At 45.0% G+C, this 26713-nt stretch overlaps 1 protein-coding gene across 6 annotated transcripts in view; it reads right to left on the minus strand.

Moving 5' to 3' along the window:
* LOC131670208 (uncharacterized) overlaps nt 1–26713 on the minus strand; it is a 60495-nt gene that overhangs the window by 27276 nt on the left and 6506 nt on the right. For all 6 annotated transcript variants that reach the window (XR_009302430.1, XM_058945616.1, XM_058945617.1 and 3 more), the window contains exons 3-5: nt 13159–13311; nt 9208–9739; nt 4909–7524 (exon numbers count right to left, since the gene is read on the minus strand). Coding sequence is in view for 5 of the 6 variants with exons in the window: in XM_058945616.1 (XP_058801599.1) it covers nt 4909–7524; nt 9208–9739; nt 13159–13311 (3301 nt within the window). In the remaining variant the exon portion in view is untranslated. The remainder of the gene's footprint in view (nt 1–4908; nt 7525–9207; nt 9740–13158; nt 13312–26713) is intronic.

Here is a 26713-nt window from a genome sequence, read left to right on the forward strand (position 1 = left end):
GGACAGCCTCTATATTTTAAACATAAGGTATAATATTATCATTGTTTTAACATGTGGCAATATTTCTATAAAAAATTGAAATGTATAATATTTATCATCGTCATTTTCGTTATTATTAATTCTGTATAAACGTCGTTGATGACTTTAACAAATGTCTTTTTTAAAAATTAACGTTTCCGGGGTGCCGGAAAATACAATAAAAAAAAAAAGCCGACAAAGAACATATACCGAAGAAGAAATCTTTTTTCGTCGCGCCCAGCACGCAAACTCTCTTTGTTATCATAGTCGTCGATCAGTGCCAAAAAAAAAGAAAAAAATTACGGCATCTCGTCGATTATAAAGCAGATCAATCAACTCACACGCATACGTTCACAGCATACTTACGAGATGAATAAATTCCTCTCTCGCATTGTAACAATAACAATAATAACAATGCGCACAGAGAAGAAAGTAGATTTTCATAGAAGAATGTCAAAGAGCTTTTTAAACACTTATTATTTATAATCGAAGTGTGTATTAGGAGAATGTTTTCTTTTTCATAAGGCTACGGATATTAGGCTTTCTATTGTTATTATTCATCTATTACAAACGTTATCAAAGACATCAATATATTGGGGCAACGAATCGTCTGTTGTTATTTATTTATTTTTTGCTTGCACTTTCGATCGTCGTCAACTATACGAATCGAGCGCGCGACCTTTTTTCCACAGCACTGTGCGCTTTCCTTTCTTTTCCCCTCCGTAGTCGCTGCTGCGCGTAACGATATACCCGCGCAGAGGCCAATCGATCGATCGACCGCTTGATCCCGCGCGCGACGAAATTCGAATACCGCGACTTGTCTACGTTGCGCCACGCGCTGAATAGGCTGGCGAGTTGTCTCTTGATCCCTATCTTTCAACGCGAAAAACTCTATCGCCTTTATACATTATTTAATCGCCTCTTAACTTATACCTAAACTAAGCCGAGTGACATACTTTTTCAAAGTTCGTTGCGACAATTATCGTTTTCAATCTGAGCTTTATTTTTTGTGGTCCTCGCTTTCTTTGCGCTTTCTAGTTGATATCGGTCAACCACAAAGTCGCGCTCGTAATACAAAAGTTCACTTCCATCTAAAAAACATTTGCACCTACAAAAATTACGTAACCCCCCCTCCCTCCTCTCCTCTTTAGAACGACAGAATAGCGGCCGTCAATTTCCCAGCAATGGTAAAATTCAGGTCGGCGTCGCAAGCTTGAAACGAAAACGAAGTGGCGAGCTTCGAAAGAAAAAGCGAAGCCGCGCGGCAAAATCACGACGAATTCGATTGTATGCGTAGGAAAAAAAAACACACGGAAAAAATTGACGAATGACGAGGAAAATCAATTTCGCGATGCGAGGCTTCGACGGGAAAGAAGGTCGCGCAGCGATAATCTTCCGCGTGCATGTTTAACCATATAAGTGCGCGCAAGTGAAGATTAACGAATAGAGGCTCGAAGCCTACTGGGTTGGGTTGGGTTTGTTGTGTTCTCGTTATTGACGAACTCGACGATGATTGACCTTGGCCCGCGATAAGGTACACTCACATTTTCGTTTTGTCCGTGTCTCTGTGTCTCAGTTTCGGTGGCTCGTCCCTGGCAGTGTCAATAAATGTATTATCTCGGTGCTGAGACTCGTTGTAGGAAGCACACTATCGCACGACTACTCCAGTGATACTTGATTTATCGTTACTCTTTTTTTCGTCATCGCTGCGTGACGTATGCCAATTGGCACGACGGAAACATACGCCGTGCGAGGTCCCTCCGCGCGGATAATGTAATAGCGAGAAGACGCGAGAAACAACAACAAAAATTCGTTTTTGCCCGCAGTCTCGCTGGTTCCGTAGCGCACGCCTATGGAATTTTCCCGTGGGTGAATCACAGAAAAGCGCGGCGACCTTGATTAATTCAGCATAGCTTGCGTCACCGTCGTCATCGGAAGTCGCTTCGGCTTTACGTACACGCGCGCGCATGATGCTTCGCGAATCGCCAACGACTTGACTCCTTCGCGTGACATAAGCGAGACAAACACGAGCCAATTAGAACTCAACAATGAGATATAAAATAAAAGGAAAAACGAAAAGTACGAACGGGAAGGTTTTCTAAAGCGATAAATTGGATGGCGGCGATAAATTGCAAGTATGTATCCGAGCAATGAACGTCAATTTATATAGCTCGCGCGCGCGCCTACGTATTTTAGCCTCTCGCGACATTTGCGAAACGGCACTACGGCGAAATTCTCTTTTTATGAAACGCACACATGCCCGCAGGAGCCTTTTAAGGCTCTCGCGCGAAAGTTAATGATTTCGTTTGAAGTTTCCCCCGTAGCGTAGCTTCCAGATTAAAAATCGCAGCGCACGCTAATTGTGCGCGCGCACGTGCGCCTCTTGAAATTCGTACACGGCGAGTGTCCTCCGAATGAATGCCAGGCACAGAGTCTCGAGGAATACCGCCGCAGCGATTCATACGCTCACGTTCCAAGTAGAGTTGAGAGAGAGAGAGAGAGAGAGACAGAGAGAGAGAGAGAGAAAGGAAGACCGTTAGCCGGTCATCACATTGTCAAGAGTGACGAGAATTGGCGCGCCCTGATTAGGGGATTCTGCCTTTGTCCCGCACGCGCGACCGACGATTCATTTATTATTGCTGCCTTCGACGGTGATGACAATGAAGTGTTTGCGAGTCTTCTTTTTTCCTATAATTGACTTGTGCGAGTGATAGAACTGCACAATCGTGGAGTTTTTAAGAGTTTTTTTTAACTTCCAATAGTACCTATTGCGGATGAAAATTCTAGTATTATTTTGCGTTTCGAAGATACAGAGAGAAGAATTCGTAAACCTATAGTTTCTAAAGAGAAATCTTGGTAAGAAGAATACGTATTGATCGATGCGCATCGTTGTGCCATTAAAACTAGCTAGGCTGGATAAAAAATCAAATAGCCCGTAATTATCGTATTATTTGGTCGACAGCGGAAAAGGTTACGGCTTCAACGATATATTCGTATGCTCAGCGATAATTAGAAATTCCAAACAATGTAGTTTCGAGTCTGTGTCAAGAGAGCATATATACCGCAGTAACGCATTCCTTCTCGACTGCTGCCCCTGACGAAGAGATAAAACAGAACACTCGTCGTTTCTCACGCGGATGCTAAACACGCGCGCGCGCTAACACTTGAAATGCACCCCTCGAAAAGTAAATGAAAATTTCGAAAAAATAAATAAATAAATAAATAAATAAATAAAAAAGAAGCACGGCATCGCGCTCACGAATTCTCGAGAGCGGAAAAGAAAGCTTCCGGAATAAGGAGTGGCATCGACGAGTTGTATAGCATGACGAGCTATTAGGCCTTTCGTGATATATTTAGATTTGTATTGGTGTTCAAAAAATTCCCTACGTGATATATCTATGATCTAGGTATTCGTAGAAAAAACATTATTTTTTTTGCGATTTGCGCCGAAAGAAACACAAGCGAGAATCACGAAGCCGTTTTTTTTGCGGGAGAGCCTGCAATAATAATTGTAGCGTGTAGGTCGGTATTTTTTTTCAGTCTGACGTAGTCTTGCCGGTATGGATGCGATTGCGTCGTCATCGTCGTCGATTTCGTCTTCCGACGAGGTTTGTAGGCAGAGGCTCAGTCAGTTGGTTTTATTCGTCTAGACGATTATCTGTCATTTTTAATTACCTACAACAAGAGCATGTTTATTTGTTGTTGTACATGTTTCGATCAACTTGGACAGAAAGAAAAGAAACACTGAGGAGATAAAGACAAACTTGCGTAAAACGAATATACTTAGCTAATGGATTTTGATTGTCGTGTGTTTGAATGTACATAACGTGCTCTTGATGATGATAAAAAACTGTCGCAGTGGTCCATGCACTTTCGCAGGTGAGATTACGACGAAGTAAATAAATGGAATGCTCTTCGCCGTGCGACGATAGCTACTTGAGATCTCGTAATGAAATCGTTGATGTTGAAGGAAAAAAAATGATTCGCTATACCGTAGACAAACGTCTAATCGAACAAACATGCGTGTAACAGCAAGACAACATTCATGCAGACGAGGGTGCGCGAAAAAAAAATGCTCGTATCTCGTGCGCTTTGGTGGCGGCGCGGCGGTGTGCGCAACAGGGGGCGGTGTCTCGGGGGCGTCAAACGACGACGACAACACAATCTACAATTGAGGTCGACCGAGCGTAAACAAAACGCTCTCTCTTTCTCCGTCGAGCGGAAGTTGCTCGTTAAATATTTATCCAGGAGTCGTCGTCGTCGTTGTCGTCGTTGTCGTCGTTGTCGTCGTCGTCGTCGTCGTTGCATCGTCGCCGCGGACTCGAAAAATGTTTCACGCGCCGTGTTTACCGACGTCGCGGCCCTTGACAACTTAAGCCGATTACTTGGACACTCCCCTCTCTCTCTCTCTCTCTCTCTCTCTCGCTCTCTCCTTGACTCCCTGCGCGCATGTGTGTGTGCGTGCGTGCCCGAATAGGAAGACGAAACGCCTGCTTTCATCCGACTTCAAATGCCCGCATATAGGTAAGGCGTAAATCAGCTGCGAGTGTTTGCGAGAGAGAGAGCGAGAGAGAGAGATAGAGAAAGAGAGAAAATCGACGTGGACCTCAAAAATACGAGAGGTGCACAGGCGGAAAAAGCGAGGAGGGAGAAAGAGAGCGTCGGAACAGCAGAGCGTGGCATTGTTTACGTTCGCAGGCGGTGAGTCAACGCCTATTTCACGCCGCCCTCGGCTGTAGCAATGTACGCGTGCGTACACACAGCTAGAGTGTATCTATCTGCGTGTATAATTGAACAGCGATCGCGTGTGCGTTGACATACACTGTGATGCACAAAGAGAAAGAGAGGGGGGAGGGAGAAGTAAAAAACGCAACTAGATACATAACTCACCTAACATTTCTCTCAGCTTCCTGTTGCTGCTGCCGCCTGAGCTCTTCCTCTCGTTTGAGCTCCTCGGGCGGCGGATGCAGCGGTATTATGATGTAATCCGGCTCGTTGTTCTTCTTCCTCGGTGTCGTGGCCGCGAGATTCGGCACAGCACCATTCACACTGGCGGCGGGCTTCTTTTGCACGCGAGAGCTCTCGGAGTGAGGCACTTTGGAGCGGCCACTGAAGCGCAACTTGGAAAACCGCTGCAGGAAGCCGCCGAAGCCGGACTTCTTCTTCTCCTTGTCGGTGGCGTTGCTGCCGGTGGTGTTGAGGGCGTTCATGCTGCTGGTGGTCCTGATGGCGGGCTCGCCCGACAAGGCGAGCCGCTTGGCCGCGGTGGCCGACATCTCGTTGTGGCGCGGCACCGTGTTGGCTTCTTGCTCGTACGCTGTCGCTGGAGAACTGAGCAGGGCACCGCCGCCGAGCGTAGCGGACGACTGCTGCTGCGAGTCGGCGGCAGCGGCGGCGCGATGACAGCGTGGTGGGGGCTCGCGCCGGCACTCGCGGCTCTCTTTCCTCCACTGCACGTCCTCGCAGCTGCGGGAGTAGCGCGGCGACGGTGACGACAGCGACAGGTGACGATGACTCGTCTCCGCGCAAGCGGCGTCGATCGGCTTCGTCTCCAGCAGGCAGGGGTAATCCGTCTCGTCGTCCAGGGCGGCGGTGGCCGCTGCCGCGGGACCGGGGGACGAAGCGCTCGCCGTCGGTGCTCTACTGCTGGCCTCGTCGCCACCAGCGGCCGACGAATCCGAGTTTTTTTTTAGCTGGTCGAGCAGCGACGTCTCCTCCAGCGGCGGCGGTTGCCTCCTCGGGCCCGCGGGCTTCCGGCTGGGCGACGCGTCGTCCGCGCCCCTGGCGACGGCGTCGCCGGCGAGGCTCGAGGCCGAGCCGACGGCCATCTCCTCGACGATGTCGCTGACCCGCAGCTGCGCCGACGACGCGCGGGCGCTGCACGACGGCTCCGGCAGCTCCTCGCACGCGTCCATGCGGTAGATCTGCTTGCCGAAGCCGAACGACAGGTTTTTCATCCAGTCGTGCTGCTGCGCCAGCTCGTAGCTGGCGTTGTTGAGCGGGCGCCGCGGGCGCGGCGACGCGCCGGCCGCGCCGGCCGCGCCGGCCTCGCCGGCCTCGTCGATCGACGGGTGAATGTCGCGGTACTTGCGCTTCACGTTCGACTCGTCGACGTTGAACTGCTGGGCCAACTCGTAGCTGGCGTTCTTCTTGGCGCGCTGTCGGCGCAGGCCCTGCTTCATTTGCTGCGCGCTCTCCAAGGCCGCCGTCAGCTCGTCCACGTTGGTCATGTTGCCGCTGCTGTTCGCCTCCTCGACTTCCTTCGTCAGCTGGCGGATGGCCTCGTCGACGTCGTTCTCCATGGCGATGGCGATTTCCATCACGTCCTTCTCGACCCGGTCCTGCGTCTTGACCGTCGTGGTCGCGAGCACTGGCTTGTCCTCCAAGACGCTCTGTTTCTCGTCCTCGTTCACTTTGCTCGGCGTCATCACTATGCCGGATTGCTGAGCTGGCTGCGTTTTCACCGAGCACGTCAGTTCCTTGGCTCGCTTTCGCATCCTCGCCTTCTCCTCGCCGATCGTCTTGCCCGGCTCGATGTCGCTATCCTCGGGTATGGCGCAGTCGTGGTTCATCGTTGTAACGATCTTCGCCATGTCCTCTTCCACCACCTCTTGGTCCTCGACGTGCTCCGGATCGCGTTGCTCGTCTACCGCCACCACCTCCTCCGCCGCCCCGACCCGATCGTGCTCGTCGTGATCGTCGTGGTTGTCGCGGTCGTCGCGGTCGTCGCGGTCGTCGCGGTCGTGGTGGTCGTGGTGGTCGTGGTCGTGGTCGCGGTCGCGGTCGTGGTCGCGGTCGCGGTCGCGGTCGCGATCGTCGTCGCTCGACTTCAAGCGCTCATCGCGACCGCAAAGCTCAAGGTTGACCGGTACGCTGACTGCACCGATGGCAACGACGCTGGCACTCAACGCCGTCGACTCCAACAGGCTGGCCGGCAGACTGGGCGCGCTCTGCCACTTGTCCGCGAATCTAAAATTAAAGCTCGCCCCACCGCTGCCGCCGCCGCCGCCGCCGCCACCGCCGCCGCCGCCGCTGCTGCTGCTGTATCTCGGATCGACGGCGCTATATTGCAGGGAATTGCAAGCGCTGCCACCGGCGCTGGCGCTGCAATGGTGATGGTGATGCCGATGCGAATGGTGATGATGATGTCTTCGCCGTGGCGTTCGTCGCAGCTGCACCGAGGGATCGATCTCGTCGTAGTCGGACAACTCGTCGGCCGAGTCGTAGAGGCCGGACTTGAGGTCGAGGAGGGTCGACTGGCGACGCGTCTGCTCGTCGTCGGAGTCGAGGCCGAACTCGCGCAAATCGACGCTGTTGCGACAGTCGAGCGACGCCGAGTGGCCGTAGCCCGAGCTCGGATCGACGCCGAAGACTAACAGCTGATCGACCTCGTTGTACCGCGAGGGGCTGAAGTCTTCTTCGCTGAGGTTCGACGACGAGTCCTCCTGCCGATCGTCCGAGTAGTCCGAGGAATTGTTGTCCGCGTCGTTCAGGTGCCAGAGATCCCTGCGCGCGCGTGCAAACAGACGTTGCGTTCAGACAGCGGGCTTTTTCATGGGCGCGCGCGCCGATGGAGCCTGCGCTCCGGCTTCGTTCCAGCTTGCGTGCATCGGCAGCCATCGCGCGCTTGTTCGCTCGCTCGTTCGACCGCGCGATAATCGGCAACGGCAGCCTTTTTTCTTTTCTAATTCTTTCAAAACCAAAGGTCGTTTTATATTTAGCATGCTTACAACGCTATGCTCGTTAAGTTGGCTTGCTTTAAATAAACACTGCTATACACCTGCGGCGCGCGTCTCGCTTTTCGAGCATAGAATCTCCTCTGATAACGATCGGAGCATCTTGACGTCGGTTGAAATTATCGCGTGCGCGCGCGCGCGCGCGCTCGACCGAGTGCACTCTGACGAAAGTTATTATCCATCCCACACAGTCTGTAAATCGCGCGCGAGCGAGAGGGAGAGAACGAGAGGGCTCTCGACTAAACGAACTGTTCGAGTTGATCGAGGCTTATCAAAATCTTATCGGTGTAAAGTAAGTATTGATTAAGAAAGCTGCTGGCGAGAAAGCGCACTCGAGCCGCCAATAAAGTTCCGCGCGCGCGGTCGACAAAAGCACTTTGCTCTCTCTCTCTGGCTCGTTCGAGCCGGGCGCTCATAGCTAGTGCGTACGGCTATAAACGGGAGAGATGTGGGCCACTCGCCTCCGACGTCACAGAGATAAGCCAAGAGAGCCGTGCCGCTCGCTCGCTCGCACGCTCGCTTCCTTCCTTCTCCTGTGCACGCGCGGATGGGTTTTCCTGGTCGTTCCGCTGCGCTCGCGACGCGCGCGTGCCCCGTCAGGGTCAAGTTTGACACGCGGCGGGCTGCGGAGCGCGCGATCCGCGCCAAGAAAAATTCGGGTCACGTGCCGTCGGGGGAGAGCCAACTCGACGAAACGAGCATCTCGCACCTCAAGGTTTCGGAGCCGTTAATCGCCGCCGACGAATTGTTTCGTTTCGAGCGCACGCGCGTCGTTCGAAAGCTCCTCGTCGTTGCGACACGGCTCGCTGCGGCCATTTCGCTGGCCGCGCGAGAGAGATCGACTCGTCGCCGCTTCTATTTCTCGTCGGCGATACAGCGAACGATTTCTCTATTGCGCTTCGCCAACTTTTCGATTGCCGTTCGGTTCTTTACGCGCGAGGATGGATCTCGCGCCGAACGCCACGAAACCGACAATTTCCGAAAGTACATCCTCCGCGCGCGACAGCAAGGTCCACGCGTCACCCTCGCGACGAGCACTGCGCGCTGTGCCACGTGCGCGAGGGAAGAGTCCACTGATCGCGCGGCACTGTCAACAAACAACGACGCGCCGCGCATCGGGCTGTCGCGTGACCGCTGCTGGCGAGGCGAACTCGTTCGAAAGGCGACCGAGGAGAAAGAAGGAAGGCAAGAAAGTAAGCGAAGGTTGCAACTGGTATTAAATCGATGCGGCGAGATCTGCATCGGATCGCTGGCGCGCTCGCGTGCTCGTGCGGACGCGCGGCGACCTGCGCTTCCAGTGCGCTCTTTCGCCGAGCACATGCGCGCTGCTCTCGAACCACGTGCTCGCTCTGTCTCTCTCTCTCTCTCTCTCCCTCCCTCTCCCTCGTCTCTCGCGCAGCAGCAGCAGCAGCAGCAGCAGCGCGCGAGCCGCGGATAGCGCTCGCTGTCTTACCTTCGCCTCGACCTGGGCCTCCTGGCCAGCCTCGACAGATCGCAGTTCTTGCCGTAGGCGAATCCATTGGCCAGTAGCAGGGACGACGAGGGCGACGAGGCGTGCTGCTGGTGGTCCTTGTCGTTGAGGCTCTCGAAGCTGCGGCAGGGGCGCAGACTGGCGCTGGCGCATCCGTTGAACAGCGAGTAGTGGTCCTGTAGCTCGAGGCTGTCGGGCGAGGCGGCGAACTCGCGGCGGCGAGCGCCGTGCTGGGAGTCGAGCGAGTCGAAGGGCGGCGTGTGCGGCAGCAGCGGGCCCGAGCTGGCGCAGGTGCGCTCGAGCGACTCGAACTGCAGCAGCGACGAGGAGCGCGACGAGTTGCCCGACGACGAGCAGCACTCGGCCGTCGCCGCCGCTGCCACCGCCGCCGCCGCCGCCGCCGCCGCCGCCGCTGCTGCTACACCCCCACCATGCGCCTCGTTGTTCTTGCGCCGGCGCTTCTTTGGCACCACCGAGTTGCACTCGCTACCACTGCCGTCCTGACCGACACCGTCTGCAAACATTGATTTTTGTTTTTACATTTTCGCGTCGGCCTTCGTCATTTTGCGTTCGAGCTTGCTGCTCTTCAACCATCTCGCTGGACGTTCTCGACCAGTAGGGCTACGAGCGCAAGAGCTTCGCAAGCGTGCGCGTGTTACGGCCGATCGAGAGGGCTCAAAGTGGGCCACTGGGATTACGCAACGGAGGGGGATGCTGCGGCATGGCCGCTCGGGAGACGTTCAATCGTTCGACGGGACGGCACGCGGTAGTAGCAGCGCGCTCGCGTTACCCGGGTCTCTCGAGCTCCGGTACGTTGCACTCGCAATGGACTCGTCGCTTTGCAGGATCGACCGCGTGGCTCGCCAATTATTATTCGACAAGTCGCTCGATGGAAAAAGAAATCAGGTCGACTCGCTCGTTAACCAATCGAACTCCGATGCAGGGCGGAGGTACAGTCCGCGCGCGAATCAACATTCAAAGTACAATTAGCGCCCGATTGATCAACGGTCGTTCCGAGGCTCTCTCGGTCAGTGACAATCCGCGTCCGAGAGCCGCTTTATCAGCTCGTGGGAATGTGGGTCGCTCGAGATGATCGTCGGAGTGGCCAAGTCGAAAAGTCTGGCACGCGTCCGGCGTCGGCGTTCCGCGGGGCCGTTTGCTCGCGCGTCGGCACCCGACGAATCGCTGTAACATTGATCGCGAGCTTGCGCGCGCGAGGCCGATCAATTCCGTTCGCGCGTTCACTCGCGTGCTCGCTCTGATTTCTGTCTCGGCGCTTATTTCGTCGCCCGTGCCCGGAGCTTAGCTCGGTCTTTCCACTTTGGTCGGCTGGCCGTTGCACCTGGGCGTTGAAGCCACCTCATTGACGTTGCATCGTGTATGTTTTATACAGCCGCGGAGAATAACGATAGCCACGTTGAAAGCTTCCCTTACTGGGATCATTTTAGCTGATCCAGTATATCTAACGTAACCTTTACCAATGCGATCGCAAAAGGTAGAATCCGTCACGGCATCTCGACAACTAGTCGACAAAAGTTGTTTCAGCTGAGCGATTAAAATAATCAGGGCGTCGAAAGAAAAGTCAATAATGTCGTCGCGTCGCGATCAGAATATTTTTTATCCGGCTAAAAAGCACCACGTTGAAAGATTCGATCGTAGTTGTACAACAAACGATGACAAAAACAGAGACAAAAAAAAAAGAAAAAAGAAAAAGAGACTCGTACGTCACATGAGAGGCTTCGTCTAATTCCATGTGCGCGCGCGCGCGCGCGCGTAGAGACCATTCCGGTCATACCCATAGGAAGACCGGCTTCGATGCTCCCTTGCGAACAATGCCACTCAAATTTCCTTAACCGTGGCCGTCTACCCGAAAAGAGGAACAGCGTCAGACAGATACGTACCGCTAACCCAGATCTATCCATCTATTCATCGCAAGTATAATTAAGATCCTCGCCTCCGCGTCATCGGTGAGAAATCGCACGCGACGTGCATCGGACGAGCGCGTCACAGTGTGAAACTCACACGTGCGGCGCTGCTAAGATTAGACCGCTCGGCGCCAAACGAAAGGTGTATTGCGTTTCGGTCGCAGTGTCGTGTATCCGCGGACGAAGTTAAGGAAGCGAGATAATTTCTTTTACCCACGTAGCCGCAGGCCAGCAGTCGGTCTTTTTTTTTTATTTGCATCGGCCACTGGGTTTGTCGTCGCCGAATTGAAGCGTCCTTTTCTCTTTTGTCACGACGACGACGACGACGACGACGACGAGAAAAAACTTTCGGGACGGAAGACTTTTCTTCTTCTTCTTTTTCTTTTTTAATTTGCTCGTTTTAATGGGACTTTTTTCCCGGAGGAGCTCGACTTTTTTCCTCTTCTGTTTTTCTTATTTGGCGAAGAGAAACTTGTGGCGGAACGGAGTGACTATTGTAAATGTACAAAGAGAAAAAAAAATATTTGACAAAAGCACCGGCGAGATGGCATTCCGATAAACGAAAGTTTGTCCCTAATTTGAAAATTAAATGTCCCGCCTCATCCGTCTGGCGAGCGATCGTCGCTTCGTCGCTGCACGTTCTCGGGCGAACAATTAACTTTGAGGTCCGGTGAATGTCGACAACTGTCCGACACGTAAACCAAGAGCGGAGTATAACTTGACGCTATATTTAGGGACGGCCGATTCGAGGTGCGACGGCGGAAATAAGTTTCGCCGATAATTGCGAATGGTATTCGGTAGGTGAGAATAGAGGCAGGTAGTAGCGCGCGGAGGCGAGAGCGAAGCCGCCGGCGCGACTAGACGCAGCTGACGCCGAGAGAACGGCGAGAGCAGCTCGTCTCTCGTACCTTATACATCGACGCATTTGCGGGTGAGTCAAGCTCGGCGTCCAGATCGCTCCTGGCGTTTATTTTCGTCGATTACGAATCGGTGCGCGCTCGTCCTTTACAATTAGGCTGCGCGAAGCGGACTCGTGTTCCGTACGCACGCCAGTTTCGCGAGGCGCGCTCGAATCACGGGACCCGCAGCTTCTACCCTGCTGGCGAGTATTGTTGTGAAACTCCTTCGAGCGCACCGCGCGAAACTACCAACCTTGCGAGCGTATCTGCGACGACCGAAACAGCAACAACGACAACAAAAAATGATGTGTTTATTTATATGTACAGCGAATTCGTAAAAATAGCGAGGTTTATGTTTGTCCTCCACGGCGGAGTGTATATATATTCGTCAGACGGGCGCGCGTCTCTTTTCACGCAATCGCGAGGGGTGGACGGACTTTTTTCTCTTTCATTTGCCGAACGTCTCGTTCCTTAGATCACATTTGTCGAATTATATGCTTGCTTCGTTTCGGATTTGTCTTGTCTCCATTTGGGAACCGAAAAAGTTATTTTACGCAGGAAGGGATGTAGAGAAGATAGCGTGCGATGTGAATATCAAATTGACTGGTTTCTTGTAAAATTACCGGCCTTAGAACACGGTGAAGACGTTGTATTTTCCAGCGGTGCTGCATTCGTTGTAATAATACACTCAAGCTTTCGGCAATGAAATCCATACGATGTCGTTGCAGAACTATCGAATCACACTAGTGACCAGCAAAAATAACGATAGCAAAGGAATTTCGTATGATTTTCCATAAAATTCAGCCTGTTGAAACCGTTCGAATCGCGATAAGAACAAGAAAAGCCATAGAATCGACGCAGCGCCTGGCGAGACGGCAACCGCGCATGCAGCCGCGTACGCAACGACAACATTCAGCCAGGCAACTACGTAATACACGTAGTAAGTGGATACGCGCGTAGGCTAAACGGTAAGCATTAGCTTTGTTTTGCAATTTCACCTTAGTGATTATCTCCGTTGCATAATCGTGTGTATATTTTAAATGCGCGGCATCGTTGCGATAGATTTTCGCGAGCCAAAAGAATGGGTCGCCGCAAAAGTGTGTTCATACCTGCTGCACGTTGACCGGCCTTGATGTGAATTACGCTCTCGGTTTCGGAATCCGAACCTAACCAGTAGGTCGTGCCACTACGATCGGAATCACTTTGCAGGTCGTCCGAAGTTTCTTCGAGGATCGTCTCCAGGAAGTCTCCTTGCATCATTTCTGGAAAATCAAAGATCATACATTTTTATGATTTTATTATCTCCGTACAACAATTTACAGACGTGATATTACCCTTTAAAAACAAAATGAGCCTGCAATACTACGAATATAAACTTAATTACGGCCGCGAGTGGCATTTAACTCGTGGTAGGTATACTCTCAAAATGGGTGAGAAGGTCGACGTCTTCACAAGCTGAATTTAAAAAAATGTATACTTTTTAAGAGTAGTTTAAGGGCTTTGCTTACGCCACTTAGCAAATTGACCTCTATTTAAAACTTGTTAATGTTAGAATATGTATGCAGGAGTTTTTAACAATATTAGTCTAAAGAGCTCTGGTAATTACTAGCCAATGCGAATGACTCAACAAAAGCAAAAACCTTCCTTCGCTTTCAATGTCGATTGATAAATCTCTTTGCGAATGTGGTCGATACATCCAAGACGCAAAAATAACGTCTTCTATTTTTTTTTTTTCTAACGCGAATTAAGGTCACATAATAACATGTTATTTTCTCCGTATGAAGGCTGATTCAGACAATAACCACAGTTTAATATAGCGTGAATAAACGTCACTGAGGCAACCATCATCGTAACTCGTAAAAGCATTTTCTTCGATCGAAATAAAGGAAGACAAACTACGTATGTGCTCATTTTATTGCGCTTTTGAGAAGCGACAAAAAAAAAATGGTCGACAATTGCTAAGTTGCCGCATATCTGGGTCACATTAACCGAGTGTTTTTACCGTGAGAGATTGTTCCGCGTGATACGCCTCTTACTAATAAACTTATCGAACAAGAAGCTTTCGCAAACACACAGTACAAAGCTCCAAGTTATGTAGCTTTATTGGTGAACGCCCGCGAGATTTCGAGGTGTTTTGCAAAACAATCGACAATGGCGAAGCTCGTGAGCAACATTTTAATTTCTAATGTGTCTGCGAGAGAATCGATTAGTTGTTTCATTTTCTTTTGACTGTGAGGTGTCAAGGAAATAAGTTCTTAATAACATCTTCACATAGAGAAAAAATCACGGACGGTATTAGTTTAAAATAATTATAAACAATAAGTACGGATTACTTTAATAATCGAAAAGTATCATGAAAAAATTGAAAAAACGAAAAACAAAGTAAGGTAGAAAGAGCAATTTATTCTCATTAGTTATTGATTTATAAATTACAAAATCTTTTTAATTGTCGATAACTTATTCATTTCAAATATTCGTTAGTTAATAACAAATAATGAGAGTTCAATGCTGATGTGTTCCATAATTTCGTTGCACGAAAATGTAAGATAATTCAAACTAGTGGCGTAGTACTAATAATAATCAAGAGTGAATATTATTTATAGATAAAAATATGCGTTGAACTCAAGATGGGACATTGTTGAAATCATCGTTCAACGGTGATCGCCTATCAATATCTGGCGATAACAAAGGTATGCCAGAGCATTGAAAAAATTAAAAAGACTTTATAATTTAGCAGATAATAACTAATAAAAAAATGACTGATTTTACTCTAAGACAAGTGGGATTTGAAGGTTACAATGAAGTAAATTCACTTTGATAAATTATTTATTAAACATGCTGTCCTTTACTCTAGCCGATCATTCTCCCATCGACTGTCTCTGTTTTTTACTCATTCACGGCTTAGAAAAATAATTTTCTCCAACACTGACAAACGAAATAACGAAAACTATTATAAATTTGAAAAAAAATGAATTGCCGAAATCTGAAGATAGTTGAGCAAAGCGTTATATGAAGACGCTTTAGAGAAATGCTGGAGCGTGCTAATTAATTGTTAGCGAACATATCGATGATGCCTTGTCACATTAGCCACACGCTTGTACATCGAAAGGCTTGCTATGTGCTTCGAGGAATTGGTGCACCTAATGTGAACTTTGAGGGAAAAAATGGTGTAGAATTGAGAAAAGAAAAGAAAGAGGGAGGGAAAGATCGGGCGCCGAAAAGACATTGGGTTGCACACAAGCGTAAATGCAGAAAAAGCTTTCGCGCGACGCCGACGCCTCGCGCGCACCAAAAGTCGTTGAACTCGAATCCCTTCAAGATCACCCAACAAAGGAGCCTAGCTCTCACTCTCACGAAAGCAAGTCCAAATATTAACAAGTAGAAAGCAGCAACGCGCGACTGGCGTCGGCGTGCTTAGGACGAGCAACCGGCGAGTTCCATAAATAAGATTCCCCTTCACCGAGGCGACGCGGCCAAGCCATCGCGAAACAACCTGCCTTCTTCCTTCGCGTCTTCTTCTTCGTCGTCGTATTTTTCCTGTCGCTGCGTCTAAAAACAAGCGAGCTGTCTCATCTCGCTCAAAAGTTTTCAATGGCAAGGCGCTCGCTCGACGCCACACACCGCAAACACATCGAGTTTACTCAGCTTCTATAACTCGAAACCGAACGGATTGCTCGCGAAAGGATGCGCCGAGCTGTTGAATAATTCACGAGCGAGCCTCGCGTTCGCGCGAGCTGCGATTACGATTGATAGCCGTACTTTGGCTCGCGCGCACCGCGACCGAGTTCGTCCGCGAAACTTGGTCACGCGCATTCGCCATTATTTCGCAGTTCGTTAACCCACAATCGCACATAAGTGTTCAGCTTTCGAGCTTCCAAATAAACTATGCCGAATTTTCGTTATCTCGCGTTTGCCCTGCACGACGAGTATTATTTAACTACAGTTCGCTCCGACGTATTTATGGGTATACTCGGGTGTGTTTAATTACTCCCCCTGTACAGCGTTTCACTTGAGCTCAAACTACAAATCAGGAAAAATGCTTTCGCTATACAGAGCGCGAGTTTATCTGCATACTTTTTATACCCATACACGCGGGTTTGCTGTCCTAATAAGTCGACTAGCTAAAGTAATTTCCTGTTCCGTGGGATTTCGTTGCTTTTAACATTCAATTCGTTGGCTCGTTCACATAAGCACATACGCAAGTTATTTGGAAAAGTCTGGCGTATTCTAGGATATGTAATTTTATATGCTATTTTTCAATTGGTTTTCACCGTTCGTTCGACGGTTATGAAGAGTTGCCCTACGCATCAGCGACCTGAGTACATAGCGAAAATATTGAAAGTTTAACTGCATTTAGGTGCGCATGAACATTGATATCTTATGCAGCCGGATTCGAGTTTACACGTATGCAGAGGACATTCAATCGGTGAATAGTGTCGTAAGCGCCCGGCTGTATAGAATCCAATACAGTCCGAGATGTAATAGAGTAGATGGATACCTCTATTAGCCTGCATTGGCCAATCATTCAGCCAGAAATCATTCTATTCATATTCGTGGCTTAACACGTAATTTAGCAATTAGGGTATTACTCTGTCGGCAGTGCAACTTTATGCAATAAGTTGCCAACGATTTATTTATTAGGAGCCACGCCAAGAGTATAACATTTTTTAAGCGCCAAGCTCGCGAATACGGTATAAGGCATACGTTTGTAAAGTGGTATAGTATAAAAGCCGACACAGCGAGTGAAGTTAGTCCATCGTACTCCCACACCAACGTCAACACTAACACCAATCCGTTACCAACATCAAGCTCGATACCAATGCTATTTCAGTTCCAACTTTATAACCCCAAAGAGCAAAATATAGAAATAAACCGAGATCAATATTAAGACAAACTCACCGAGAAAAGAAAACTAAAATCATAGAATGAGACGAAAACCGAAAATCAGATCAAAACAATACTAAGATTGTGATAAAGGCCAAAGAAAAAAGCTAAAAAGAATTAGAGTACAGGAAATCGAGTGAAACTTTGCGTTTATAGACCGCGATCAGAATGCGACGTGAGCACCGCTGGGGCCAGCTCGATTCTGCCTCGTGACGTATTAGAACGCATGAGCAAGTCAAACTCTGTGATCACCATGGGTAACATCTTTAAGCCTAAATTGGCTGGACAACGGCATAGCTGTTCGTAAGAGCGCGGACGAGCTTAACACTAGGTATGTGATAATAATTCGTGCGCCAACCGTTGGTTAAAAAACGAATTGTTGAATGAGCGTAATACCGCTTGTGCTTATATTTGCCATCGGCAGATCAGCTACGTTACGTGAATTTCTCTAACATATTGTTGACCATCAAGCCTTTATACGGATAGTGTTCCGGAATATGACCGTAGCAATATGAATCAGCATCCATAGATTAACAATGGTAGCCTGAAAGGATCCCGTTCGGTAAAATCATCGTAAAATTAACCAATTTATTGGCTATCAATAGTGACAATGCTATCTGACATTGGACATGTAATATCGCGCGACAGATTTCAATAACGTATCGTGGATTGGCGTAAAATGACAGCGCGCCGAAGCTCGTTGACGGGAAGTGCAGGGAATGCGCGTAATTAATTATTTTTAAAATGTTCTTCAAAAAAAGCTATAGGGTCGTTGGGCATTTACTATAGAGCGCTCAGGAGCACTCGATTGCTGCTCTTAACCCTCTTATATAATTATACTTTAGTATACTATATTCTGCGAGCTCGCTCGACGGGTGGTGGTACGTGAGTACGTAAAAACCGCATCCACGACTAATCCACGACTTAATCGCTAAATATAATCTTGCTTGATTGGACTCGGCGGCTCTTATATTTGCAGTTTGTCTTGACAAGTCTAGCCCACACTACACCCCCGGTATATATGCGAGCATGTTGCAAGTCAAACATTTCAGTATCATTAAACGCCAAGCTGTGAGATGCCGATCATCTATCTGTTTTCACTTCATTCATTTGAGGCTACCGTATTCGGGTTTTTACATGTATAGTAGAGGACACCCAATCGGTAAATCGGTCCCATACGCATAAGCAGCTCCTGCTAGTGTAATAGCACCAATACAGTCGAGGCAGGAAAAGGGATTCATTATACTGGAGGATAATTCTTTCTTTTTTACTCTTCAGTTTTTTTCACTCTCCGTACGGGGCGTAAGTTAGCTAAACGAATAGTAGCTTTGATTCGACGCGTCAAAGGTAAAGTTTTGACGGTAGCACAGGTCTGTACCGGTATAATTGTATTCGTCAGTGTTGCCATATTTTGCGTTGCCGTATTTTGCGCTGCACAGATTTATATTATTTCTGCAAAATGAATTCGGCGGATAATCCTCATTATGTTTGAAGGAAATGTTTGTTCGCTACGCTCGCTGTCTCGGCTCTTATATTATCCCGCGCTGAAAACATTTCCTCCTCTGGTAATGGCGCTCGTTACGCTGCTGGCGCGCAAATAATTAATACTGACGCTCATTGGAAAATTAACCTTTGTGGTCACATATATATATATATATATATATATATATATATATATATATATATATATATTAACGTGATGTAAAATTAATTATTTATGCGCCTTAGGCGAATCAGGCGGGAGTATGTTGGACAAATTTCGCTCGCTGTGCCGGCTCTTATACTATACCACTTTACAAACATACAGTAATATTCTAATTGCCAATTACGCTTCGCATGGTAACTTACTCTATTACATACCGGTCTGTATTGGATTCTATACAGCCGGGCGCTTACGACACTATTCACCGATTGAATGTCCACTGCATACGTGTAAACTCGAATCCGGCTGCATAAGATAACAATGTTTATACGCACCTAAATGCAGTTATACCTTCATTATTTGCACAATGTATTCAAACTGCTCACGCATAGTGCAATTCTTCTCAACCGTCGAACGAGTGTTGAGAACCAGATGCGGTTCTATACGTGTCGAGTACGCCAACTACACGAGATTGAGATAGCCAAACGTCCATTAGCTGTCAAAGTTACGAAATTAAAAAATCACAAACAAATTTTCCAACCCGTTATTGCTTATACCAATTATCGTAATCACAAATCCTAGTTTACGCCACGTTACTTTGCAAAATAACTGGCGTATGTGCTACTGTGAACGCATGGTGAGAATGTAGGAAGGGAAGATTTTTGTTTGATTACTTTTATCGATAAATTCAATAGCTTTAAAAGAGGACAGTTTGATCTGAGATTATGATTTTAAGAACTCTCGTTCAAAAGCTTTTTATACAATACAGCAGTAGTACAATAACGATAAGCTGAAGAAAACATCATGAAGTAACTACGCAAGATATTTTATTCAATCTTGTCATAATATATTAATTTTTTTATGCTTTTTCGAAATGCTTAAACATTTATTGTTCTCAAACGAACGAATCGATTCTACGGATCAAACCTGTTGCGAATACGGTTCCTAGGGCAAAATAATGTAACAATAAACTCCAAGAAAAAAATTAAAATAGATGATAACAATTTTACATCTAATTGAAATATTCGTTGTCTTTTCATCGGCGGGAGCAGGCATAAAGCCACGTTTCCGATTGTTATCCAATCTTTGACAAATACAATAATCGTAAAGCTGACGAAACGTATCCTGAAACTTGAGCAAATAAAGTGAAGCTATTATTTGCCGATTGAAAACAGGTTTGACTATGCTCATAATAGGATTATACACGACATCCGCGTACTTCTCGGCCATACATCGAGACTTGCCGTTTAAATATTATATAAACGACATTCCTGTTCTTTACCTGAAAATGATGCACATTCGGTCGTCGACCAGCATCAGTTTGAATTTTATACTTTGATTGTACTTGTCGTTGTCGTTGGTAAAGGTGACATTGTGTGACAATTTATTTATATATGCTCGAAATAACTTAAATATTGCATTGGTTTTGTTTTTAAATTTGGATGCCGACAACAAACGAGAACCAATCATACGAATTCGTTTCATGTTGCAATTAAGGCTTAACGAATTACTCTGAGGGGAGCATCAGTAATGTTGAACATCGGTAGATCGTTAGTAGTAGTTTTCAATAGTATTGCGATGTACATTACATCAACCACAGACAATAGGATAGTAATAATTATGAAAAGCATTTCCAAGTATACTGAATTTGACTTGGAAACTAATGTAACTGGTGCAATGAAACGAATTTAACAATTAAATATTGGACAGGTATATAGTTATTTCAGGTATAACGCTAATGTTAGATATTGGGCACACAAAAGCATCAGTATCGTCCGTTTTGAAATACTGCTTGGCATAATTCATGACATATTTCAAGGTAGTACTTTTTCCTCTGCCGTAAACATACCATACAGAACAATGTATTATTTTTACTGCGATTAAAATTAAAGGACAGTACACGTCATTGTCTTGGACTCTAATGATCTATTTTTCTTTGGTTTCATTCGAAAATGGAGAATAATTGACATTGAATGCCCAGAATATTTTTCAACGTGATTGGGAAAATTTGAACATTTAACGTCAGGATGCTTCTCTCAAAATATTTGTAAAATGCATTAAAATAAAACATGTGCTGGTATTTTTAATTCACGTTGAGCTCATCTATTAAAAAGTCCAAAAACTGCTTTAACTATACCAACTGAAGTACAACATTTTAAACTTTAAACAAACCATTAGAGTTTGCTGTATCAGATCTATTCACGAAAAAAATCAAACAACGCAAGGTATTGCTTTGTAAGTTGTGCAATAGAAAATTTGTGAAGTACATCAATCTTTCTAGAGAATTGTTCAAGGCAAAATTATTCTGGTTGTTTTAAAGTGAAGTAATTCAATCAACAATTGTTGTCAAAATTTAATCCAGTTGAATCTACAACGGGCACAAGTATTACATCGATGATATATTTTAAAACAAGGTTTTGATTACTTTAATTTCTTCAAATTATCAGTATAAAATATCACTAGATACGATTTTAAATTAATCTTGAAATATTACTGAATAACGTCAATGTAAAATATATTTAAAAATTTACAAAAGGACGTAGTCTTTCAATTTCATTTCTGTAAAAAAAATTCTTTGCCTTGAGTTGGGCTATATAGTGATTGCTCTATTTGACGACATACTTTTTCTTTATTTTGAGGCGCAGCTCTAAAGACAAATGTTCTTGGTGGTGTTAAATAACTTGAAATTGGTATTGATTAACCGTTTACAGGAGAATCATTCAAACTACTGAGTAAAAGTCCAAGGCTAAAGTTTACAACTCAATTTCACAAATGAGACTCAAAACAACTAATCATCCAATCGATGAGAAAACGGTTCTTTTATTTGTTTCTGCAGAAAATTCGAGTTTAAAAGAAGTTTAAACGTACATATGAAACAGACTTTGTTACAAAAAAAGTGATCATACGCGTGACATTCAATAACCCAATAAAGAGCAATTTATCTGTTTTTTATTTTCATATTCCAAGTAATCTTTTTCTTATGTCACGCATACTTTAAGCTACGTATACGTAAGTAAATTTTGAAGAAACTGTTGGATACGATAAAAAAATATGGAAATCCCCCTATACGCAGTTAATGGTGCGCGTGGGGGGCAGGATTGATGCAACAGGTGGTTTTCATTGCTTTTTCTTTCTCTTTCCCCTTCACGTATATGATCCTACAACCGATAGGCATACTTCTTACACATACCAACTCGTGCGCAAGAATGGCACACCTGGAACGAATCGTGTTTTCTTCACGAAGGCGGAGGGGAAAACCAATCGCGTGCCTCTCTTTCGCTCAATTAAACTTGCGCGGTGATATTCCGAGCCTTGCTCGACTTTTCAAAAATGCAACGTCTAATGAATGCTCAAGCGACGATGCGCAGATGCTCATAGTATTGCGGATTTAATGCATTATACGCTGCTAAAGAATGAGCAACCGCAATATAAAATGGAACCGTAATATAATAAGGATTTGTAAATCTGATCATTATCATTTTTTTTTTGTTGATTTAAAATATCAGAGTGAAAGTTATACTTTTTAACTTTACAAGCGTGATAAAGTATTCGTCGGAATGTTAGTACAGCATTACATAATTCACACTGGGTATGTTTTTAAGTTCTTATCTTGCACGAATCTTCGTTTTATCGCATACAAACCAACCTATGTGGCAAGCATTGCTGGAATTCCAAGCCTGCAAAGTCGGCTAATATCTGACACGTAATTTTAATGGTAATACACGCACTCTACAATACCGACACTTTAATTTCTGAAAATCCATTGAAAAGTGGAAAAATTCATTTTTTTTACTTTAAACATTACTTTGCACTACAAAAAAATATTTTAAATTTAGAGAAATCAAATTGGATCCGTGAATATTTTGCAAATTTCTAAGGTGCGATAGTGGTGTAATGGTCAGTATAAGTTGCCTTCCAAGCAGTTGATCCAGGTTCGATTCCCGGCTATCGAACATTTTTTTTCAATTGAAAAAATATCGCTCAACCACAATGGACATTTTTTAAATTCGAAATGACATAAGAACGTTAACAAAAAAATTGAAGAAAGAAATATGTTGATGGCTAATCATGTATGCGTGCCGCAAACCAGCGATAAAAAAAGTACTTTCCTTGAGTTTTTCCAAATGTGTAACGAATATTACATGTACATGTAAACCGTGATATTGAATTTTAAACGAACAGCTAATCAACTCCAATTACACTTAAAATATGCAGTATTAAATCGTTCTCAATTTAAATTTCTTGCGGCTATCCATGTAGAGTAAAACTGTATAATGTAAAACAACAGGTCAATGCTAATCCGTGAAAAGTGCAATAAAGTTGGCGAGGTAACAAAAGAACAGTTAAACATCGCGTATTATAAAGTATGAGCTTCTCATTAACATTTGGGTTGGCGAGGTCGAAAATAACCGGCAAGCCAATAATTTTCGCGAGGGAGAGAGGCAGGGCAAGTCGATCGATAATATCGAAACTGACCCTGAAATTCCTAACAGGAGCGTAACGCATTTTCAACGCAGCTCGTGCGCGAGTTGGTCAACGGCTATAAGGAATTATATTGGCCAACTTCTTTTTACAAGTCTCAAGTGACTGCCGTTTAACGCATGCATCGTATAAAGTCAGCGATTCGAGACGATAAAATGACTTTCGAGTTAGTAGCATAATGCGTTTTCCAGAACAAGCAGAGAGAGAGAGAGAGAGAGAGAGAGAGAGAGAGAGAGAGAGAGAGAGAGAGAGAGAGAGAGAGAGAGAGAGAGAGAGAGAGAGAGAGAGTGAGAGAGAGAGCAAGGTCGTACACGCGAAAAATTATGGCTGTGCAAGACTTTTCCTTTGCCCGAAATTCTCTTCTTCTGGACGAACTCTTTTCAGAGTTTTAAAGAACTTATCTTGTTTCCCGCATGGGTACGCCAAGAAAACAAATGAATTAGGCGAGATTGAATCGAAGGGGATTTATTGCTTTGCTGACTGATTTACAAATTGCTTTCGTACGACTCGATGATTCTTATCGACGTTTTACTAGTATACTTTTTAAGAACATGCATCGTTTTAGTATGCGAGCATGATTTTTCAAGTCATTCGCAGGCACCGTTACGTTCGTTCCTTTATTATTATTTTGTTCAATAAAAAAACCAAGTAATGCAAAAATCTAAAGCATTTTGTTGGTGCGTCACAGTTACGCGATTAGTAGTTGCAAATTCCACGAACAAGTAAAAAAAAGTCATAAAAACAACACTTTGATTGCTTTTCGCGAACCATTGTTCGTACAAATATGTTCGACTCCCAGCAAGGTACATTTAGCGATTGCAATAAAAATTCTTATTTTAAAGAGGAGAAACGACAGAATGGTAATTCGGCAGTTACGAGGTGCGTACGCGTGTCTCTGGCAATTGTAAATGTTTGCCCCGGTCTTTCATTTTCGGAAAGTAGCAGCCTAGATAGATGTGCAATATGCAGAGAGAGAAAGAGAGAGAGAGAGAGAGATCTAGAGCGTGTACAGTTGTAGCGGAAAGTGCATTTTCACTGAGTACGCGCTGCATTGTTTGCTATATAACTCGCGTTATCTTGGGTACAGCTGCTGCGCGCAGCGTATGTGTAGCTTTATCGGAAGATCGCATGCCATGTCATGTGTGCGGATGCCGCCAGGAATGTTGCCGCTGCGGCCGTTCGATGCTAATTCGACGGGACATGCTTGAGACGCGGAACTATTCTCCGCTCGCGAGAGGAATATTGACGGAATGCCGATCGTGTTGAGGCATACGTGAAGTTTCTTCAACTTTACATTTTACTACGCCGAAGGCCTTTTATTTGACGACGAAAAAGAATGACCGAGGACTCTCGAAGCTCAAAGCAGTTTCATGTTGTCGCGCGATTAATATTTTTATTTTTGAGCTTGGAAAATCCTTCCATATAAACAAGGTGATGGCCTGCTGAGCGAAATCATTTTATTCGTGATCTGATTGACTAAATGTAGTTACGTGGGCGTTACTATTATGTGACAGAATGTACTATATTTATGCACATGCATTGAGCACGTAGCATAATTTAGCTTAGCAAATCATTGCTACGTTCAGCAAATCGGTGCTAATTAATAGCGCAAGGCATTTTACATTGATATATTATCGATTAAGGGTTAAATAAAAAATAAGCAAGACCGTTCGTAAATTATAAAAAGAGAATGAAATTCCCATTCATTCAATGGTCTAACCTCAAATTAATAATAAAGTTATCGTAATGCTCTACTTCAATTAAATTTATTCCCTGGGCAATTTATTGAATGTCTTTGTTATAAAGTTTAGCTTCGAATAATTACTATGATCAATGAAGAGAAGGTCATTTCGGCTTATTTCGTGCCGTAATTCATTTTTAAATTAATCTTAAATGTAAACCAAACATCAAAATTGTCTCGGCTAAACAGTTCTAAGGTCAATGTGTACTAGTTGTTGAATACAGTATTTTTGTTAACATCGTATACTTATCTATTAATGTGAAAATGTCCTATAAAAAGTTTGAGATCATATATAAATGTGTTAAAAAACAAAAAAAATTAAATTATCCAGTAAAGCTGACGGTTCGATATATTTCGAATAATGTAAATGCCTCACAAGCTGCTACGTTATTAAATTAAAAATGGGTACTAAATTTGAGTATCAGCGCAATTAAGTAATTACTTAGTAATTAATATAAACGAATGTCGGGCAATTAAAGTTATTGTATTTTATTATTATTTCATGTGTATGTAGTGTATATATTTGAGAATTTTTTATTTCACTTGTAACATTTTTGATTTCATTTAAACACCCGACCACATATTAATTACATATAAACACAAAGTGAGCGTGTGAAGCATGCTCGATGAAACTAGTAAATTAAACAGTACACGTATATTGTATATGAATAGAATGCGGTGGAAATGACAAATGTTTCGACGGAAATGTTTTAGTAACGGGTAATTTATTGAGGAAAAAAAGCTTTAATGTACAGTGATAAAAGTGAAGCCAATTGTTACAGGTTTGCTAATATTTTTTTTATATTTTCTCGTTTATAAATAGAGCTGATAGAATTGCTTTGCTGTTAGATCGGTCAATCAGGTATTACGTGAGTAATTGAACGTTTATGTGAGTAATTGAAATGTTAGATCTATTATTTTAATAACACGCACTGATATTGAACGCGAAGAATAGGTAGGCGATCAGTATCTAATATTGAGTTGGCCCTACCAGGACGTGCTATATTTCATCGGGGCAAGTTGGGAATAGAATTCACATTTTTCCATAAAAATAGCTTTATATTGAATGATCGCTCGGAAATAGTAAAAACTCGTTAATAGTAAAAACATAACGAAAATAAATTTTCCGATTTCGTCTCTAAAATGCGACATTTTGTCACGCTTTTCTTCAATAGTTTTTTTATTAGTTCGATGACTAGTACTTTTCTTTTTAGATATCAATTTAGTAGTTATATTGAACAATATTATGGTTTTCGGAAATACAGAATATTTCCAATTATTTATTATTGTAATTATTAGAGGAGATGTAAGCATGCAACCCTACCCTCCGATATGTCACCGATGTATAACGATAACGTATAACGATAACAATAACTACTATTTATTTTTACGGGAATCGCAATCTCGTACAAAATACTAGTTATATAAAAATTTTTGTTCGTCTCTATCGTAAGATAAAATTTAGCGAAGCCATCTCAAGTTTATAAAACTTGATATAGCTCGTGCAAAAAATAAATAAATATATACATTGTCGTACGTACTTTCTTTCAGTTGATCAAACTACTTTATGCGTGCAGTATTCTGCAATAAGCGATGTTTGAATAATCATTGCAATTAAGAAGAAAAGGAATAGCAGCGCCGTAATCATCACTGACATAACAAAAGGATTAAGTAATAGCCGACTTTCCCGCTCGAAGCGCCGAGTTCAAACAGTAAGAAAAATCCCGACGATGCCGCATTATCAAACAATCAAAGCAATCAATGTGCTCGGCTTGGATCCAAATGAGAGAGTCGGATCGCATGATTTACAAAGGAAAAGTCGAGCGATATGCAATTGCACGAAGAACAAGAAGGAGCTCCTTAACGAGCTTCCCCTCGCGCGCGGGCACTCGTGAAAGTGCCGCCCGGCGCTCGC

This window comes from Phymastichus coffea, unplaced genomic scaffold, assembly GCF_024137745.1.
Source record: "Phymastichus coffea isolate CEN01 unplaced genomic scaffold, Cenicafe_Pcof_1.1 PCOF00104, whole genome shotgun sequence".
Lineage (NCBI taxonomy): Eukaryota > Metazoa > Arthropoda > Insecta > Hymenoptera > Eulophidae > Phymastichus > Phymastichus coffea.